Raw genomic sequence first — 20,562 nt, 5'->3', positions numbered from 1 at the left:
TCTTATATTTGCTGTCTACTCCATGGAATGGTGCTGTGTCTGTGAAGGCAAGTGTATTGCATGTTCTCTGAGACTAGTGTAAAAAAAATCCAAACCCCCAACTTGAAGCAGAAGAGCAAGTTTTCCAACACCATTTATTGTCTAGGTAAGCTGAAGCACGAACCCTTGGTTTGAGCTGAGGGGGATTTGCTTACAAGCACTTGGAGGCAGCAGCTGTGTTGCTGAAGAAAAGGTTTTACATGGTTTCCAGGGAGATCTGCAGAGGTGAGTGGCAGAACCACACAATGACAATTGTACTTCAGCTGCAAGTCTTCCAGGTAACTCCATGGATAAAAGTTTGTTGCAGAAAGTAAGAAATCTCAACTACAGTGGCCTGCAAAAAATGACTTAACTCTTCTTGCGTTCAGATATCCCAGAGATGCTGCCCCTGCTGGCTGGCTGTGAGTCAGGAGCTGCTGCTTCCTCAGGGGAGGGGACGGGCAGGGTCAGCTCCACCACGTTGGGTGGTGAAACCTCAGTAGAGGCTGAAGTTCTTCTAGTAGGAGCTCTGAAAGACAAAAATTTACTAATTAGGATACAGAAATCCCTGCATCTAAAGCAGTGCTGCCAAGGGTGGCTCACAATGAAGCCACCCAGTAGCCATGTTCATTCCAGAAACCCCTAAAAGATTTCTGTAGCACTAAATGGCTTCAGTAACCCCCGAGAATTTTGGATCATAACTGGGTCAGCATGACACAGGTTCTATTTGAGCATACATTGAACAGGGGAAAAAGTACCAGTAAAAGCATCAGTATCTTCTCTATTTAATTAGGAAGGGGTGTTCACACTACCAAGTGTCAAATGTGGCTCAAGATTGTCCTTTTATAATATCAAACCACTTTTTTTTAGTTAGAGCACAGTAAACAAAAGTAAATGCAATTCTGTAATTACTGGGTTATCTAAACTGATGGATGTTGAAGTAAACTTCCTCATGTGCTTGAAGATTGTAGTAAACTTTAAGGACAGAGTAAGGAAACAGTTTTTACAGAGTCTTCAGCAAAAAGAAAACTGAGATGACCTTCAAGAGTAAAGAATTCTTTCAGTTATGGACTAATTGTGCTGGTTTAAACTTGATCTTAGAAAAACCAGAAAGCAACCCAGGAGCGTTAGAACTTACCTGGTAGAAGGCAGTGAGCTCTGTAGGGACATAGAAGTCTGACTGCCACTGGGAGAAAGGGCCACAGGAAGCTCTAAATTGTACTAGAAAATTTGGAAAGAAAAAACAAGTTGACCTGTTGGTTGTATAACAGGATTGGGATATCAGGAGCATTTATAGTCTTGGCATTTGCAGAGATGTTGGAAGCAGGTGAACTCTTCCCTGCTTTCCCATATTGTGAATTGTCCTTGAAAGACACTCACTACTAGGCTGGAGCTCTCACTCAAGGTTTTGGGGGCAGTTAAGTGGAAAGCTCACCTTGTCAAAGTACATTTGAAAGGCTGCAATTAAATCAGGATTTGCTTCTAGAACATCAGCTATCACTTGGTTGACAGTTTTGCTGAAGGCTTTCAGCTCCCGAAGATGAATGTCTCTCTCTTCCAGTGTTTCTGTTCCATCTTCCCTCTGAGACTCAATTTCTCTGGATAGTTTGGAACACTTAACACAAATATTTTTAAAGCATTATTCTTATGAAAATACACTTTTTCAGAAACCTGCTAAGTTAAAATCACAGAGTTTAACCCACACTAGTGTATAAAGTTAAAAGCTCTCATCAATAAACACACAAACCTGTTTTAGAACCCTGTTTAGTTTTGGCTTCTGTTCTTCAATGTCTTTCTTCAGCTGGAAAATAAGAGCTTCTTTTTCCTTCTTTTGCTCTTTGAGGAGGGCCTGCTGCATCTGTATTACATCAAAGTGTTGTTGCATGCTCTGCAAATTCATTTGAACAGTAATATTAGTTTATAAAGCAGGTTTGGTATTCTTTCACTTTTTGTATTTGTGAAAGGGTCTGCTGTCATTACTACTTGTTTCTAAATGTAGCTCAAGCAATCTGTGCTAATGTTAACTCAAAACTTTCTGCCAGTCCACCTGTTTGGTGGATACAGACCTGGACAAAGAAACTCCCAGGTAATTTACATCTCTCTTAAAGGCACTGGTAATGAAGTTACAGGTATGTCTTTTCAGATATATCTCATAGTGGCCAAAAACTAATTACTTGGCACCCTACCAATTTACCAGTGCAAGCTATCCTGAAAAAAACCCCAACATTGTTTCCTGTAGGAGAAGAGGGATACCTTTGACTGGAATGAATAAAATCAGTTCCATAAGGGCAACTGGGCTTTTTAATAAATAAATAAAAGGAACTCAAAAAAAGGCAGGAATGGGTTTGCTGTAAGACCTCATTATATATCAGGACTTACTCCCTGATGAAGATCTGTGTCCCTTTTCTTTACCTTAAGAAATAACACCTCTGAAATAAGAGCTGTGTCCTGTGGTGGTAGATAAGCAATGGGAATGATTATTGACTGTAGGCAGTGACTCAGGGCTTACAACCATCTTGTGGAATAGGACCATGTGCCTTTGCTTTTTCTGCCTAATAAAAGTAAAACTGAAATGTCCCACACCAGAATTAAGTGTTGCTCTTTCCTAAGATCCAAGTGGCTTTTTGATAACCAGGGGAACCATGAGTGATTCCTTGCTGTGGAGCCTGAGACCACATGCTCTTGTTTGCCTGCATTCAGCGCTCAGCCTGCTAAACTGCAAGTCAGCTAATTTAATCCTGTTTAACTGAGGCACCCTCAGTGCTGATAAAACTGAATCTGTTCCAGAAAAATCCTGGGGTGTAGATGCCAGAGTCCCAGGCTGTGTGGATTTTTCTCAGTGGTGCTGGGCAGGATGGTACCATGGTGCTGCACATGTGGCTGCCAGAACAGCAGCTGTCAGTGTGGGATTCTGAAACTTCTAGCTGGATGTGACTAAACCCCTGAAGTTTTGGTGTGATTCAAGAAAATTCAAATAATCACTTTTTGAAAGGGGATATAGAAGCTTTTAAAAATCATATCTTAATAAAAGAGCAGAAAAAAAATTGTTCCACAATTTCTTATTCTTCCTCTAGGATGACTTGCATGGATTTAGCTACATGCTGCAGTCTTGTCTGACTGAACTTTTACTTGTATTTACCTGGATATTTTCTTGGAGTTCCTTGATCTTTCTTTTTTTGTATTTGTATTTCTCCTCAGCATCCTTTTTGTCCTTTTCTAGTTTCAATTTTTCCTCAATATCCTCACCTGTGATCCCAAACAATGAAGCAGCATTATTGCTGTGCATACAACTCAGTTTTCACTTGAAAATAACTCATCTCAGAATATTACTATATTGGTGTTGGCAGTATTTCAGTGCCTCTAGGTTGAGGGGTTTTTAAGTACTCTCCTACTAATTCCAAATCACTGTGAAAAAGTAACTGACTTCATGAGGGAGAATGATTTTAGAGCTACTGGTTCCAGAGCCAGCAGAGGGCACAAAAGTTAAATAATACGTCTTATTTAGAATAAATTCTCTTTTCTATCTAATTTCTATTTCACATACTTGTCTCAGGGACTGCCTTTAGAGAGTTTTTGTAGTGTCTGTTCCAGTTTTTAAGTACACACAAACTGTTTTCCATAGCCATGATTTCTTTTTCAGCTTTGCAGATCTTTGCATCCAAATCATCACCTTCTTGCTGAAGTGCTTCCTTTTCCTGTGCAGCCTGAAAGCAAACCCACTCTTTTAGGTGACGGCAGACATACCGAAAATATTAAGATAATTATACAGAAAATATTTATTATACAGCAATATTTAGGGGTTAAAACCACTTGAACTGAGATTTGGGTGCCTAGGGAACTGGAAGGAGGAGTTATTTACAGTATTGAAGTTCTTTGAGGTGTTTCATTATGGATACCAGCCTCTCTGCCTGAGCTCACTTAGTCCTGCCAGCAGCATCTGTATTTTGTGGGGATCAAAATAAATAGATTCTTATTCAAGAACCAGGGTATTGCATTTTGGATAAAGACAGATTTTCTCTTTTTTCCAGTGAAAAGCTGAAGTATACATAGGTGGTTGGTAAGTGAAAGGGGAAAGTAGACATTCTTCAAGGTATAAACCCCATATAGTAAAATGAAAGGTAGAAAGAACTTAAGGTCCTGTGAGATTTCAATAAAGTTCTTTCCAGTTCAAAGTGGATTATAACTTGACCACTAATTCTTCTGTATTTGTAAATTAATGAGCACTGAAGTTTTCGAAGTGCTCAGAAGTAAAGCTCCACATAAATTCTTGTGAAATTACTGTATCATTTAAATAACCAGTGGTGTCAGATAAAACAATTAGACTCCAAGTAGGCAGTAGGCATGGAGGTTGTCTAAGAGCCCGGGGAAAGCTATAGCTTAAATAATTGAATTATAATGAATGATGTTGATAAAATACCTTAATTGCATAGTAGGCCTGACTTTTCATCTCCTCTCCTTCAGGTGGCATCATGGAAAGAGTAAAAATTTCATATTTGCGTTTCAGTTTATCAATTTTCCATAGGCGATCTTGAAATTCAGCACTGATTTGTTTGGGGAGAAAGTAAATGGGTTGAGAAAACGTTTGTCTGGTAGTGTTTTGTGGGCAGTTCTTGCTGCAGCAGTTTAAATTCCTGGTGTCATTCCAGCAGCCCGTACCAGGAATTGTGCTGCTACAGGTCTTGGTGGTTTTCTGTGCTCTCCCAGCCACAAACATCCCTTGTTCTGGTTACCTATGTGCCTTTTGAAGTTCTAAACTGAGTCAAATCTGTTTTCACATCCCAGATCACTGCATCCCAGGAGGCTGTGCCACAGCCCTTGCCCAAATTTACAGGTTTGGCAATGCACTCCCAGAGCTGCCCCAGCTGATGGTACCTTAACATTCCCATGGCAGGATGAGTGCAAGAGCAGCCAGGAACAAACCCAGATCTGACTCTGGGAGTTTCCAACAGCTGAGAGACACCAAAGGAAGAAGGCCACAGTCTGTGCTCTCAGTCACACTAAATCACTCTCATTCCCACTGGGAGGGGTGCTGAAGTGTTTATTTTTGGCTGAATCTAGATACTGGGATTTCAGGGCTAAAACCATCCCAGATACTTTGGACTGATTATTACAGGAGGGAAATGTTATTTCTATGTCGTTGCTTTATAAGAGGGTGTATATGTAATTAATAAGATTGAATTTGTTATACAGGATACACAATGGAAACTTTATTAGTTCAAAAGAAGAAAAAGCTCAACCAAATGAAATACACCACAAAGGAAACCAGTCTTACTGTTTGAATCAAAGAAATTACAGTTTTATCAAGCAGCTGCGAGTAAACCCTCTTTAAAAGCAACTTTTCTGTCTCATATATTTTGGCATACCTCCAGACATGGTTTCACATGTCCAGATTATTTTGAAAAAGGCAGAGTCACACACACAGTGTTTACTATAAAAAGTTGTCTATGACTTGGGCTTCCCTCTCAGTTCTGCTGAGGCTCCTCACTCACACACAGCAAGGCCACTGATCTCCTGTTCACCAAGGAGTCAAAGCTGCAGCCTGGGGAGTCACACATGGGGTATCTTGCTGGCCTCAGCTGTCTTGAAATCTTTGAGCAAGATTTATTTAATTTAAAGATGAATTTAATCTTCAATTTCCCTAATGGTGAAGCTGGGTAAAATGCTTCTCTTTTTAGTAAGTCCCTATAAAAAATGCACTTGGTCAAAGCTACAAGTTGAAATTTTGTAAGAACAGTTACCTCAGCTGGTGCCGTTCCTGATCCAGCAGCCTTATCTGGGAATCCAGCATTGCCTTTTGGATCCTGATTTCCTCAGTTCTTTCTGCTATGACTTTCTTTAACTCCAATTGTTGTTTTTCCAGTGTTAGAACTTTCTCTGCTTTATTACACAGAGTATTTCGAAGGCGCTTCAGTTCTAGTTTTAAGAGATTATCTTCCACCATCATCTCCTAATCAGTGCCAAATGGTATCAAAATAAGAAATCATTGTTTTAATTAAGATTATTTCTAATTTAGTAATATTTATTCATAATTTTACCTTTAATATATACACAACTGTAAAACTCAAAAAAGTTCTATGTTTAGGGGAAGAGCTTTCATTGATGAGGGAGTGCACCAGTGAAGTCAAAGGCAAAACTCTTTCCCCTGCTACTTTGCTTTTTGCTACTATGTCAGTGCTTCCTTTAGGAAGGATACTGCAGAAAAAAAAAAAATCTGCAGTAAGTGGAGGAGTGGGAACTGTATTCTTCTGCTTGTCAAAATGTGAGGAAAGGATTAACACATTGTTTCTAATTCCTTAAACTGGAATATAAATTGGTTCAAAACATCTGTTAGAAAAAACCTGCCAAACTTATTAGTAGGCATCACAGCTTGAGAGTAAAAACTCAGTGTTATGTAAAGACATCCTTGAGCAGTAAATATATTTTCTATTTTAAAGCTAATTGTTTCTCAGGGGAAAAACCAGCAACACTCCCTGACCTGGTGGATATTGTAGTATAACTCATGTGGGATTAAACTGATATTTCATCAAACTTCCTGCTGTGGAGGGAGGAGAAGCAACACTTTGCCTAGTAAGATGATAGTGATGAAGATGACTCCAAGTCTGGTAAAGAAGTGTAAATTAGAAAACTACAGAAGGTGTACTAATGTTTGTAAGGATGTAACACTGTGGAAGGCAGATGACACCCCAAACAAACAACAGTGTCCTGTATTAGTAAAGTTGCAAAGTAATACTGTACCTGCTTAATGTGTTTTGCTTTTTTTAACTCCTGAAGTGATCTCTCATTGAAAAGAGTAAGTTCTTCTATCTTCTCTATCAAACCACTTGTTTCTTCTCTTGTCTTATCAATTGTTCTCTTGGTGATTTGGATATCACTCTGTTTCAAAATAGGTTATATTGAGCTTATTTCAGTGAATGTAAATTGCAACAAAAGCTACCAGTTAATTTTAAATGAGATGAGATGAGATGAGATGTATTTAAGTCCTGGAATCAGAACCATCACCATGATGTGTCCAATATGCTGCTCTGCAAACTGCATGGCATGACCTCATGCAGAGTGCTGCACGGGGAATTTGGACAACTTTAAATGCAACTGTACTTAAGAATTTATGAAAACTATAAAAGTAATAGCTTTACAAAACAGCATTCTCCTATTTCTGCATGAGCCTAATGATAAACTCAGACATTTGCAAGGAGTCAGTCACACATTGATGAAAGCTCAGCTTGTCTTTCCAACATTCAATGCTTGTCTTCATGCTAAGCTGTCTCACTTGGGCAGTAATAATCTATTTTTTTGGAAGTTATTGGGAATTTATCAAATTTTCCACATGGGTTACACAAAGTTCTGATACCCTTTAATCTACTACCAACTTCTTAATTTCTAAGATCCAATCTACTTAATTTGCTGAGGGTTCTAAATGAAACACAGTCAAATATGTTCTAAGGAAGTTACCTGAAGTTTCCTGTACAGTGACTGTAGAGCATCATATGCCTTTTTCTTTTCTTCTAAAGTTTTCTTAAGTTCAGCAACTTTTCCTTCCAAAACTTCTTTTTCATCTGAATTAATCTCCCCTTCTAACCGTGACAGCCGTCTCTGTATTTGCTGAATATAAAAATCCTGTTAAAATAAATTTGAAGAGAATTAATAGTCTGAGATAAGCAATAAACTTGGAACTAAATGTTGGCTTTAAGACAGTCACCCAATTAAGCTATTGTTTTCTGGCTTTTAGACCTCATTAGCAAAATATCTCAGATGACTGATGAGCAGTGATGGTTTGGGGTAATCTTCTAGAAGAGTAACAAAGCACACTCAGCACAGGCTGCTGTAGGGAGGCTTACAGTGGAGTTGCCATCTTGTTGCTACCAGTGGATGCTGATATAAAAGCAAATTTTCAAAGTGGTGCATAGGAAATATGCACATAATCCAATTAGTAAATAACAGGATTTTGGCATGTACCTCTTGTATTGCTTTAAAAATATACCCTGAGGTGTCTGTGGTTCAGAGGGATCAAAGTAAAGAATGGATTTTAGGAATTAGTTGTAAAAGCAGCAGATCCAAAAAATAATGAAACACACAAGTGCAAAATGTAGGTGATTTATTTTGTCAAGTTTCAGTAATTTCAATTTTATCTGTACATCTAGAAACAGAAATAAATGCAGCCTTCAAATGGTACTGCATAACATTTCCAAAATGGAAAACTGTTCAAGATTACAGAATTCAAGCAATGTGCTATCAGTAGACTCAAGAAACAATCATAGTATGAGAATACATTATTATTTTACCTGGTTGTATATTAATTCTTGTTGTTTTAACAGATCTGTGTCAAGTTTGCACAGTCGACTCTTGAGACTTTTAAGTGTTTTTTGACCTCCCTCAATTTCTGCCAGAATAATCTTCTCCTTTTCACTCTGAGCTTTTAACTCCCGAGTCTTCTTGAAAAGTAGATCCTTTAACTGTCTCATTTCATTTTCTTTTTCCTGGTGATAAATTGATCATTAAGCAGAAGAAATAAGTAATTCATCACATCAATTCATTTCTGAGAAATTGTTTTTATTAATCATAGAGAGAAAAATATTATTACAATATCCATTAATATGAACGTGGAATTTTGTAAGTCTTCAAATGGTTGGCAAAAAAATCTATTTGACTTAAAGAGGAAGTAATATTTTTTATTCATTTTTTTAAAATCTAATCCTACCCTACAATTACATGACTTTTTTTCCCAGTTATAGGAGTATTCTTCTTTTCAGCCTTTCAGAAATCTAAATTCCTGTCATTCTTTTCAAAAAAATCTCCTTACTGCCTTCAGCATCTGTGAATATTTCAGGAATATAATACAAAGCTTTTCAATGGTTTATTAAATTTTGTAACACCGTGTGTGCACAAATATGTACATGTGTGTTTATCTAAGATGGAATAATTTTGAAAAATAACACTTTCTAAAATCACTCAGAGGTAAGTTGGCATTAACACAGTGCAGGAAATCAGGTTTTAGCAGGATAAAAAACAGTGCTGAACATTTCAGATAACCTGAAATGGACTGAAAACAATGAAAACTGAGATTATTTTCTTTTTATAACCCTAATAGGGAAAACAATTTTATTCTTTCCCTCCCTCCTTCCACCTCTCCCACACAAGTAGTCAAAGCCCTTCCAAAGCTCAGGGCATTGAGCATACCAGTTTCACATCCTACAACAAATGATGTTTCCCCTTCCTGTTCCAAAGGACTCATTTACATTCAGCTCAAGTCTGGTACAGAATTTGAAGTTGTACATTTAAATTAATATGCAAAACACCTGAGAAATCACTTTTCTACATTGAGTAACAATGTGTTTATTCTGGATTTAATATGTATGTAACCATCTTGCTGGCTTAAATAATGGTGAAAGATAATTTAATGCCTTCTCTAAGGGTTTGTAATCACATTGCCCATTCTACCCAACAGATTTTTTTTGTAGTTGAACTTGCTGTAAGTGCAATTCCAAATTCAAAACTCCAGATGTGAAAGGCAAGTGTAAGTTTAATATGAAATTATTATGGACTGTAGGACATGTCAGTAGGTTTTGCATCATGCTTGAACAAAGGAACTTTCTTCTGGAAGCAAAGTGATTTTTAAGCAAGTGCCAAATGCTGAGCTGTATTTCTGAAGCTAATGACAATTATAAATTCATCCACTGACACTGGATCATAATTTGACCTTCACTTCATGGTCCTTATTACTTAACTGAATTAATTTTTTGAACAGAAATTGTTGCTCTCCCTTTAAGTGAAGTTGTTAAAAGAGATAAGACATTCAATAAGCCTCACTGTTCAACAGTGTTTTGCCACAAATTGAGCAGGGAGAAGTACCACAGAACTAGAGAGCAAAACAGTGACATTTCATCCATATTGTTCCTGTAAATATCTCTTCACAGCAAATTAACAGATGCAGCAAATAGCCATGTGTGTCTAATGGTGATGGAAGGGAGGCTTCTGACTAATACATTACAGACATTGTTCAAGAACAGTTCATCCTAGCTAAAATATTCCCCTGCAGCTGTGGAGCTGCCAAGCTCAGTGTCATCTTAGGTTATCTGCCACAGACATGGGTAAAGAAACCCTGCTAAGGCTTTTGCCACCCTGGAAACTGTCAAAAGGGGAAGAAAAGAAGGTTTCCATTTTAATGAAATGCTACATCATTACTTGTTTTCAAATTATCTGAAAAGCCAAAACAGCAAGGCCTGTAATTTAAGAAACTCTATAAAGGAAAGACATCCCATCTCTAGTTTCTGAAAGTGTATTTAAAATGTGTGATTAATGCCTGTGGAGTTAAAAAGTTTGAAAAATGACATTCACTCTACTGCAAGGCATCATTTCACATGCATGCTCTAGGAAACACAAAATGGAGAAGAAAAAAGAGAGCATAGAGTGGTATGAGAGAGCATGCAGAGGTACAGCTTTGTTGTCAGTCATGTGGGACACCTGCTGCCACATTAATTTAACCTGGTCATTCTGGAGCAATGAAAGCTTCAGAATATCCAGTGCTCAGTTTTCCAGCAAAATGTAAAAGAATATTTCTGTCACGTTCAGTCAGAAGCTAAGCAGTGAAAATACTTTAAGAGAATTAGTAGCAAAATGACAAAACAGCATAAGGATTTCCTGAAACGCAGGAAAGTTCAGAAGATTGCATTACAACACTGCATTTATTCAAATCTCTTTACAGCTAAGCAGATGATACAGAATTTTTTTCCCTATGCTTAATTTGCAACCTAAGAAGTGGGCTTTCAGTTTTATAAAAGTATTATTAGGCATGTTAAAAAAGTCACCTTATTACAGCTTGTATATGCCACTTCCCAGATCAAAATCTTTTTTCACAAAAATTAATCTGAAGTGAGCCAGTAATTATTTAACAGTCTACAAGTTGGATGTATCAAAGTATCATGTAGTAGAATTAAAATAATGAAGAGCAGACCAGGCCAGCCAAATCTGATTAAAAGATTTCTAAATATTTTTTAAACTTTTTGCCAAAATCGCAGCTCTTTGCAGGTTTATAAATTTTGGTGGTGTTTTACTAAAGCCAAGAAGTTTTTGGTGGCAGTGATACTGAAACATCATCCTGACAAGATTCTCACTCTAAAAAACCTATTGATGGGTATCAGTATACTGAACTAATATAGTTGGAATTACTAGGATCATTTATTTTCTTTCAGAGTTTTCTCAGCACAGACATATCTACATGCACACTTCAATACTTGATGAAATAGCTACATGTCCTATCAATACTTTAATTTCATTTTAATAAAAAATTTTTAAATTAAAAAGATAATTTTAAAATATAAAGCTTGCAAATACAAACAACTCCTCATTTCTAGAAACCACAAAAAACATTTTACCTCAACACTTTTTTCTTCTTCTTTCAATATTTCTTCCAACTTCAAAGCTTTCTCTTCTGCTGTGAGTGTCTCCTCAATTGCAAGCTTCAGTTTATCAGAAAGACTTGCATTTTTTTCATTAAGAAGTTTTAAGCTAAACAAAATAACAGAGGTTAAACGTAGGTTCCCTAGACAATGTGCCAAAAGGAAGCAGCAAATCTGACTGAGCCTCAGTCTAAACTTCAATCTAGGACAAGCAAGGCTCTGATTGTTTTTCCCCCACCCTTTAAAAACAAGGATTACCAAGAGCATTTTGCCTAAATTACCCAGTGCCAAATCTATGCATGAATAACCAGAAAGTTGGAGGTTTCAGTCATCAACATTATTTAAGGTTCTTTTCTATCTCAAGGATTTGGTTGTATTATTAATCCTTACAAATGTTATCTTTAAAGGTTTGTTACTTACCTGGCTTGTTTTCCCTGAATTTCTTTCTTCAGATTGGTAATTTGTGTTCTCAAAGACTCTAGATCAGAAGCAGTTCTGTTCACAACAGATTTCAAATTCTGCAGCTAATAAATGACAAAATTGAGCAAGAAAGCTCTTACTTACTTTGGTACATGTTAAGATACTTAAAATTATATTTTCCTATTTATTGGAAAGTATTCCATTGCTTTTAAACAGTGCTCTCCAAATGAAGAGTGCTGCCCAGCTAGTAAATTCAATAGACTAATTACACAGTATTTTCACACTGGTGAAAATAATAATAATTAAGAACATGAATTATGGAGGTGCTATGGACTGCAATTCTTGTCCAACAGCATCTGTGTAAGTGGAGTCATGGTTTTATATTGCACAGTTGACTTGGCTGAGGTTCTTTGTGAACATGGATAACCTTATATATCTAATAAACATTTCTGTGTCAAACTTTGCTGGATACATAAAATTATTTTGATTAAGATATCACTGTGACAAAAATACACAGATATTTAATTTGGTAAAAAAAAAACATGACAGCACACATTAAATAGGTTAGGAATACAATCAGTAGCTCTTTCATCTTCACAGTATCACTTAGCAGCATAAGTTTAATTGTTTTCACTTTCACAGATGAAGAAAACTGATCAGGAGCATGTATAGCAGGTTTCTTAGAGGTCACAAGTTGTTGGCTGAACTGTCTCCTTCCCTCCTTGTTTCTCACATGCATCCCACAGATATTCTAATAAGGGGAGACTGTTCTATTATCCCATCATGGAGTATTAATTGTGAAAAACTTCAAGCAAGAATCTCACAGCTTGAGATGAAAACCGACCAATTCTACAAACCCTCAAGCTTGCATGAATTACAGGGTAATCTAATAGCCTACACCTTGTTTGAGCTACCTACAGTTTAATTAGGAGATCAGTCTATAAACCACCTGCTACAGAAAAGCTATCCCAAAGTTAAGGCAACAGCAGATGCAGGGTTTCTCAAAAATCACCAAGCTTGCTGAGTACCCCAGTGTTACCATTTTCTTGTTAAGAAAAAACTTACTCAGGTAATACAAGTGCATCCCTTCTCAGCAGAGTCAGGAAACTTGAATTACTTCTTAGAAATACTTCTACAGGCATTTAAGTAATTAAGCAGTGCAGCTCATTCCCGAGTTTAAGTGCAAATTCAGTATGGACAGCAACAAGCATGGCTTGTTCACAGGGCAGCCCTGTCCTTTTTGATTAGAAAGCCATGTGAAAGCAGTGGGTGTTCTCCCCAGGAATTGCAACCTCACTACCAGGCCATCAACTCACACCCCTGACAGCACAGGACAGGAATTGTTTGGAATCTGGAAGAGATTTCTCTTATCTTTATCCAATACTGCAGTCTATGTCTGCTAAAGGAAAGAAGCCTCCTGAGGCATCTAAAAGTGTTGGACCATTTAAGAGAGAATTCATCCATTTTACACCACACAACAGAGAATACATTCCAATCTTTTCACCACTCTCAATGACAGGATTAAGTTGAGGGCTCAGATCGCAATAAACAGGACTTGGCTGAGAAAAGCAACATTTTGCTGAATTATTAAGAGCCTAGTAGAAAACCAGAGAAAAGGAGATGCTATTCCTGTATTTCCTCCATCTGGTGCTCAGTTCTAGTTCCAGTCTGTTTTCCTGAACTGTTTGGTCCCCTTACCTCATCCTGCAGCTGAGTCCTTCGAGCATCCTGAGCCTGGAACTCCTTTCGGAGGTTGTTTGCTTCCCGCTCAGCAGTGAGGATTTTCTTTTCATATTCCATGTTATTAACAGTTTCATTTACCAAAAAGGCAGTCTTCTCTCTCAGCAAAATTTCCTTGTTTCGGATCTCCTGTTTTATCTCTGCAATTAGCTGTCAGCATAAAAACTTTTTAGATTTGCTTGCATGAGTTGTGTTAGATTAATAAAGGGTACAACCAGAAGATCAATTCCTATTATGATTACTATTTTCCTGAGACAGCCCAGTTATCATTCTTAAAATTACTTTATTCCATGGATATATCACACCAAACACTACAGTGGTTTTGGACAGGAAACTTCCAAAATATTTCAATAATTTAAAAACAAAAAGACACTGTAAACTCTTATGAAAATAAAACAATTCTTTATTGATTGAATTGGGGAAAAAAGAAGCTAAGCAGAACTTCAGGTAGACTTGAAACAGATGAAATTAAACAGGAAAATTACCAGCATTAATGATGCTTACTACCTGACAGATTTATAGCTACTCAGTGAAAATTGTGCATTTTGAAAGGTTAAGTAAAACATTAGCTACCCAGAAAATTATACTGTAGTTTTGATGTTAAATAAAAAACAAAAAAAAACCACCCCACATCAAACCCAAACCCCAGAAATGGATCAGTTACAGCAGTTTTACCAAAGCACATTGATCTATCTCCTGATCTCTTTTCTGCATCTGATGAATTGCATTCTCCCACTGCCTGATGACTTCTTGCCTTTCTTGATGAACCCTGCGAAAATCCTCAGCTGCTCTGTCAAGCTCCATCTGTTTAAAAGAAAGCACCTCCATGATTTCTGAAGTTTAAAATGCCACATATAGACAAGGGATCTTTGAGAACCTTAAGCACAAACCTGGGCTGTGATGGTTTCTGTAAGCTCATTGTCCAGAGCTCTGCGCTTCTGGTTTGCTTCCATGGTCAACTTTTCTATCTGAAGGTTTAATGCCTAAAATGAAAGAACATGAAAATATTTGAGAATAGATCACATTTTATAAATTCTTAAAGCCCTGCTATAATCAGGGCTTAAATTATTGAGGCATCAATTTTATTGTGTTTTAGATAACAAAAAATTGACAGCATAGCCTCCCAAATTTTCAGTCAATACAAGTGGCCATAAGAACCAAACTTCTGCAAGACCAAAGTAACCCTCAACTGTGTTTAAATGTGTGTGTGGTGTCCTTGGCATACAGCAGTGAGAGTGATTGTGTAAACCAAAGTTTTTGGGTTAAGTATTTAATGACTAAAAATCAAATTTCTCCTTACTCTATTTAATGAAAATTTTAAAATAATAATATTAATAAATAAAGAAAAAAGAATATTTAAAAAGAGTAATAACCAGGGTTACTTACCTCTTTACTAATAATATACTTGGGAACTCACCCTTATAAACTCTGAACTTTTGATTGGAATTCCTCTTTATACAGACATATATGTTTATGTCTTCCATTATCCCAGATAGCTTTACTGAAGCATCTGTAATTTGTTCTCAGCAATATTAATAAATGCAACAGCAACAGTAATAAATTCAGTTCTAAAGGGAAATCCTACACTATTCACTCATACTTGGGTGAATTTTTGAACTAACTTCTTTTAATTCAGGGGCCCTGTTTTCTAGACTTCATTATCTATTTGTGCATCCTCTCAAAAAAATTTAAACTTAAATCTTATGCAGATGAATAAGCAAATTAATGTCTTCAATTGTGTCTCTCATTATTGTAAAACTTGCTCTCTCAACTTCAAAATGAGTCTCATATGGAATTGCACTGTTGTGCCAAATGGAAACCAGGTTCAAAGCAGTGTTGTACAAAATCTTGTCTTCATTTTATCTGACTTGATAACATAACAAGGTCTTCAAGTGATAAAATGATTCTTCCTTTTGTTTCTGAAAATTGCTGTCATTTCTACTTACTCCTAGTTTCCCTTCATCTTGCAGTGCATACTTCTGGATTGCACTGGCATCATTATCTGTGCGGGTTAATTCCTTTAGCCAGCTCTCCAGAAGTTCCTCATCCCAGTCCATCTGTTGTTTTAAGTTTTCCAGCTTCTTAGTGTGCTTTATTATAGTATTCTAATAAAAGAAGAGAACATGAAAGGTTCAATATCAAATATCTAATATCCATTGAATAATAATTGAAGCAAGCAGTTCAAGCTACTGCTAACAAGTCTGCCCACATCTTGTCCACAGAACTGATAGTTTTCTTTTTTATTAATTATACTTGAGGAATGCTATTGGACATGCTGGTCTTAAAGAAGAAACAAGCCAGTAGGTTGCCACAAATTTAAAATGCAAATAATTTTAAACAGAAAAGTCAACCTCTGGCAAGATATACCCATCTGCAGGGTATTTGTTCCATATAATAAACTGATCTGAGGCATCCAAAGGGAAAGTTTCTCCCTCGCTCACTGAGGCCCAGTTGTTAGACCTTATGTAGGACCCTTATCCTACATATCAATTTTCAAATGTGACTTCTTCACATGACTGTGAAGAGACACCCTGACACAAAAATGAATCTAGATCCAGATGAACAGTGTGAATATCTTCATCCTGCTACCCATTCTGAGAGACTGGAGTTACAAACAGACTTAAGAAGAAAAAGAGCAAATCTAAAAAAATAATTAAATAATGAATAGAAAGAAAAAGAGACAGTTTCAAACCCAGAAGACCACCTGTAACTGAGTAGCATTAGATTACTTTGTAACTTAAACCAAATCTTTCATCTTGAAATGATGATCCAAGTTTATTTTATGCAGAGAAGATTTGCCACCAACCATTTGATTTTTAAAACATTAAGAAAACACCTGTGAGAATTAGAAATACGGTGAGATGGATGCATAGCTGTGTATCTGGCATTAAGAACAGAATTATTTCAATATCTAATTAATATTTGCTAAGTCTTGACCAGTCTATGCAATAACATCCTCAGTGTCATTTTACTTGCCTGCACAGGGAAAAGCCCATCCAGATCATCTACTACAGTTTATAAGCTTTGTTATAATTAACTATTAATGACATACTACCATGTGCAAGTGAGAACAAGCCATAAAATTTTGCAATATAGGTGCTCCCTTCCAAACATTTCAAACCTTACTTCTTGAGTGTTTCTCTTTTCTCTCAAGGAAGCTATCTCATCTTTCAGTCGTTTAATGTCGCTTTTGAGACGTCCATATTCTCTCTCAGCAAGGGCTTTAAAGTGATGCTCAGTTTCAATTTCACTCTCTTTGGCTTTGTAAAGAGACTGCAGAATAATAAAGTTCAGTATTTTACAATAAACAAAAGGCACACATCAGCAATCTTTTCTTTTATATATAATTGAATCTCAAGTCAGAGATGGTTTCACCATGTAAATGAAGGAATTTTCAGAGAAAATTTATTCATTTGATTTTAGTATCTTAAATGCACATGTTGTCATATATACATATGCATACATTGTATCAAGTATCCACAGACTGTAGCCCTTTTGTAGCCCTAAAAACTCAATTCTAAGATTTTTCACCCAAGATTTAGAATCTTAACATTCAGCACCAAAATCTTGATGCTCTTGATCACCAGTGACATTACTAGTGATCAGATCCAGGAGGCACAGCATAAAAATTATTCTATCCTTCTGTGCTCAGAGAGATCTCCCCTGCTATAACAGTACCTGGATATTGCTTAACCTCTCTTTCCTTTAATTCAAATTAATGCTTGAACCTGGCCAAAAAAACCAAGAAGTTGTTCAGCTGCAGAGAAGTTCCTTAAGACTTTTTCACCAGGATATTTTATCTGAAAGGTGTAAATCTTTGCCTCAAGACCCTTTAGAAGTCTAAACCAGCCCTTTTGGTCAGTTAATTCAGAATGTAGGTAAAGACTTAGATCTTGACCATCTTAATTCATTTTTCAGGTCTGTGAATTAAGTCTTCACCAGCATTTCACAACTAATTCTTCACCATTATAAAGATTATAATTTTTTTCCCTTACACTGGTGTTTCATTGACCAATTTTTTTTCTATTAGTATCTACAAAAGTCCCCATTCAGGAAGAATTCTAAAATGCACCCCTCCTGCCTTTTTCCTAGGTACAGTACTTTGAATTTGGATGGTCTTAATGACAATCAAATAATATCACTAAGGTGCGTAGCTTAACTTTTGTTTCCTGTGGAAATTCTGGAATAAAGGCCTAACAAATCTCTAACAAAGCTGGCAAAATAGGCACACCAGGCACAGAGAGATACTCAGGTTACAGGTCTGTCTAAACGGACCTGCTAGAGAGGGAGGGTGTTTTACCTGAGAGAAGTTTATCTCTTGTCTCACGTTTTTCAAATGAGACGTCATTGCCTCTATGCGCTCCTCACAGTTGGTCAGCTCATTCTGCAGGTCCTCTTTTTCCTTTTGCAACTTGTGCAGCTGTTTAAGAGTCAGAATCGACAAGTTACTGTTTGTGGTCAAGTGCTTATTACCTGCAATTACCTAAAAACAGTCACTGCAAGTATTAATGAGAAAATAACGTAAGAAGTAGCTGCTGCATCCCTCCAAAGCAGTGAAATGAGAGATTTCAGGAGAAAACTCGGAGTTTGCCGAGGGAAGGGACAACTCGCACCGCTGCTCCTGCGGGGCTAGGGGGATGCGGGGATCGCCGGGCAGCTCCGCGGAACCCCTGAGGTTTCCATCCATCCATCCATCCATCCATCCATCCATCCATCCATCCATCCATCCATCCATCCATCCATCCATCCATCCATCCATCCATCCATCCATCCATCCCTCCCTCCCCAGCCCGGGGGAAGGCCGGGCTCCTCTCCCCGCGCTCACTTCTTCCTCCAGCGCCTTGTTCTCGGCGTTGGCCACAGGCAGAGCATAGCCGGGATCCCACTGCAGATCGGCCAGCACCGAGGCGGCCGTGGGGTTCTCCATGGTCGCGGAGGGGCCCGCAAGGGCCGGGGCTGCGGCACGGCCGGGGCTGAGGCGGCTCCGGGCGCTTGGCAACGGCGACAACGGCGGCTCCGGCCGGGAGGGGCCTCGGGCGGCGCCGCCCCCGCTGCGCCCGCGGGCCGGGCCGAGCCGAGCCGAGCCGAGCCGGGCCCGCTGAGGATGGACGCGGCTCGTTGGGGCACAGCGGGCCGGGCACGGGCTGTGCCGTTCGTGGCTGTGCTGCAGAGGAGGGTGTCACCCCCAGAGCCGCCAGCAGCCCCTCAGGGCACCCCGCTCCTCTGCCAGATGCACAGCGTGGGGACACCAAAGAGGCCTGGGGCTGACAGCACCTGCCCTGGGGACACTACAGAGGTCTGGGGCTGACAGCACCCGCCCTGGGGACACCGCCTGACGGGGGTCTGAGAGGGTACACTGTGTGTGTCCTGTTTGTGAGCAGGCCTTTGGCATTGTCTCCACAACTAGCAGGTGGGTTTCCCGAGCCACGCTGTGCTCAGGTGACCATAAACACTAATGTCAGTCCTTGTGAACTTGCCTGTCACCTTGTGAAACCATCTGTGTAAATTACCCTGTGCCCCTGAGTTCCACCATTCGCAGACCAAGGCAGACACAGCACTCTTGGCAGGAATCACTGAGCCATAGAACGGTTTGGGGTGGAAGGGACAATAAAGCTCATCTGGTTCCAGCCCTGCCGTGGGCAGGGACACCTTCCACTAGCCCAGGTTGCTCCAAGCCCCATCCAACCTGGCCTTGAACAATTCCAGGGATAGGGCAGCCACAGCAGCTCTGAACAACATGTGCTGGGGCCTCACCACCCTCATAGAAAAGAACTTTTTCCTAATATCTGATCTAAACCTATGCTCTTTTAGTTTGGGTCCTTTCCTCCTTGTCCTGTCACTACATGATCTTGTAAAAAGTCTCTAAAAAAACGAAGGGTAGCCTTGATGCAGAAGCCCTCCATTGGTGATAATTGTCTGGCTAAAGCATCTGAAAAGACATTAAAGGAAGTATTCAAAGCATGATTCAAAGGTGAGCCAAACAGCAATAAGTGCTGACAAATTTTTGGGAGGTGGTTTGGAGGAGCAAGGAGTTTGCAGTGAGATTTCTTACAAATATGGGCCTATGACAGACTACCAACACAGACCACAGAAGACATTGGTCTTGCTACATATCTATAAATGTATTATGGGATATTTTTAGAGAAGAAAAGTTTGCTGAAGGACAGTGGAAGTCAGGCCTGATGAGGAAGCACCAAAAGTGTGACTTGAAGTATTGTGCAGATTATTGCACTGATCATCCCCTGAGAACAGTCCTGCATTATTCTTAAAGTATTGAAGAAAAAAGGAACAACAATGTATGGGGGCAACAGTTTCTTAAAAATAAACAAATAGTACAGGGTTCAATGACTCAAGCTACCTGTGAAAAAAATACAGATGTCATGAGGAAGATCTTTTTTGCCTCTTGTCTTACCTGGCAAGGCTGGCTGTGGATGGTTGTAAGCAACTCTGAATTATATTTTTGAAGCATCAAGGATAACAGTGTCTTGAGACAATAATTGGCAGCAAGGAGCCGCCTTCCTGCTTACCCTCTGGGATGTATGGAGTTGTGATGGCCAGTGACCTGTGTTTTGATCACTTTCCCAGTCTTCAACTCACTGATGATGTGTCTGATTGTGAGAATGATGTGCTGAGTACAGTTAGTGCCTTCCTGAGGAACATGGGATGATGGGACCTTCATTACCAATGTGGACAAGACAAAGATGCAGATGGTGCAGAAACATAGCTGGGATATATGGCCATTAAGAAGAAGGGAAACTTCTATAGGCAGAAAATTCAGACTTAAGATATATATATATATATTCCTGTTTCTAGCATACATGAAGGAGACATCTAGAAGCTGGACATGTGTAGCCAGGTGTCTTTTCAAAACAACATCTTAGGACCAGCAGCTCTCGGCACAGTGTCAGAAATGGGGATTAGCACAAAGGGATCCGTGCAGAGGTGATGCAGGGCTGTGATGACAAGGAGGGAGCCTCAGCTGAGCCTCAGC

The 20,562-nt window shown here is 38.7% G+C and overlaps 1 protein-coding gene across 1 annotated transcript; it reads right to left on the bottom strand.

Annotated features, from left to right (window-relative positions):
* Positions 1–102: 102 nt before the first annotated feature.
* On the bottom strand, positions 103–18,589 carry CCDC39 (coiled-coil domain 39 molecular ruler complex subunit). The gene is made up of 20 exons (XM_064721296.1): positions 18,397–18,589; positions 17,872–17,991; positions 16,698–16,844; positions 15,518–15,676; positions 14,462–14,554; positions 14,247–14,375; positions 13,530–13,721; positions 11,832–11,935; positions 11,388–11,520; positions 8,298–8,492; positions 7,468–7,632; positions 6,754–6,891; positions 5,757–5,965; positions 4,436–4,559; positions 3,563–3,722; positions 3,158–3,264; positions 1,766–1,906; positions 1,454–1,633; positions 1,157–1,239; positions 103–547 (listed from the first exon to the last, which is right to left on the bottom strand). The coding sequence occupies exons 1-20, from the start codon at positions 18,496–18,498 to the stop codon at positions 388–390; spliced, it is 2,841 nt and encodes a 946-aa protein (XP_064577366.1). The 5' UTR covers positions 18,499–18,589; the 3' UTR covers positions 103–387.
* Between the last annotated feature and the right edge of the window lie 1,973 nt (positions 18,590–20,562).

This window comes from Zonotrichia leucophrys, chromosome 9 (genome assembly GCF_028769735.1).
Source record: "Zonotrichia leucophrys gambelii isolate GWCS_2022_RI chromosome 9, RI_Zleu_2.0, whole genome shotgun sequence".
Taxonomy (NCBI): domain Eukaryota; kingdom Metazoa; phylum Chordata; class Aves; order Passeriformes; family Passerellidae; genus Zonotrichia; species Zonotrichia leucophrys.
Note: the sequence above shows the minus strand (reverse complement) of the source record. Positions and strands in the feature narration are given on the sequence as shown.

Excerpts from the sequence above, each read along its gene's own strand:
- CCDC39 (XM_064721296.1), bottom strand. The coding sequence starts at position 18,498 with ATGGAGAACCCCACGGCCGCCTCGGTGCTGGCCGATCTGCAGTGGGAT. Across the intron at positions 13,722-14,246 it reads AGATAGATCAATGTGCTTTG|CTAATTGCAGAGATAAAACA; the intron begins GTAAAACTGCTG and ends TTATGCTGACAG. Across the intron at positions 4,560-5,756 it reads CAGGAACGGCACCAGCTGAG|TGCTGAATTTCAAGATCGCC; the intron begins GTAACTGTTCTT and ends CAAACAAATCAG.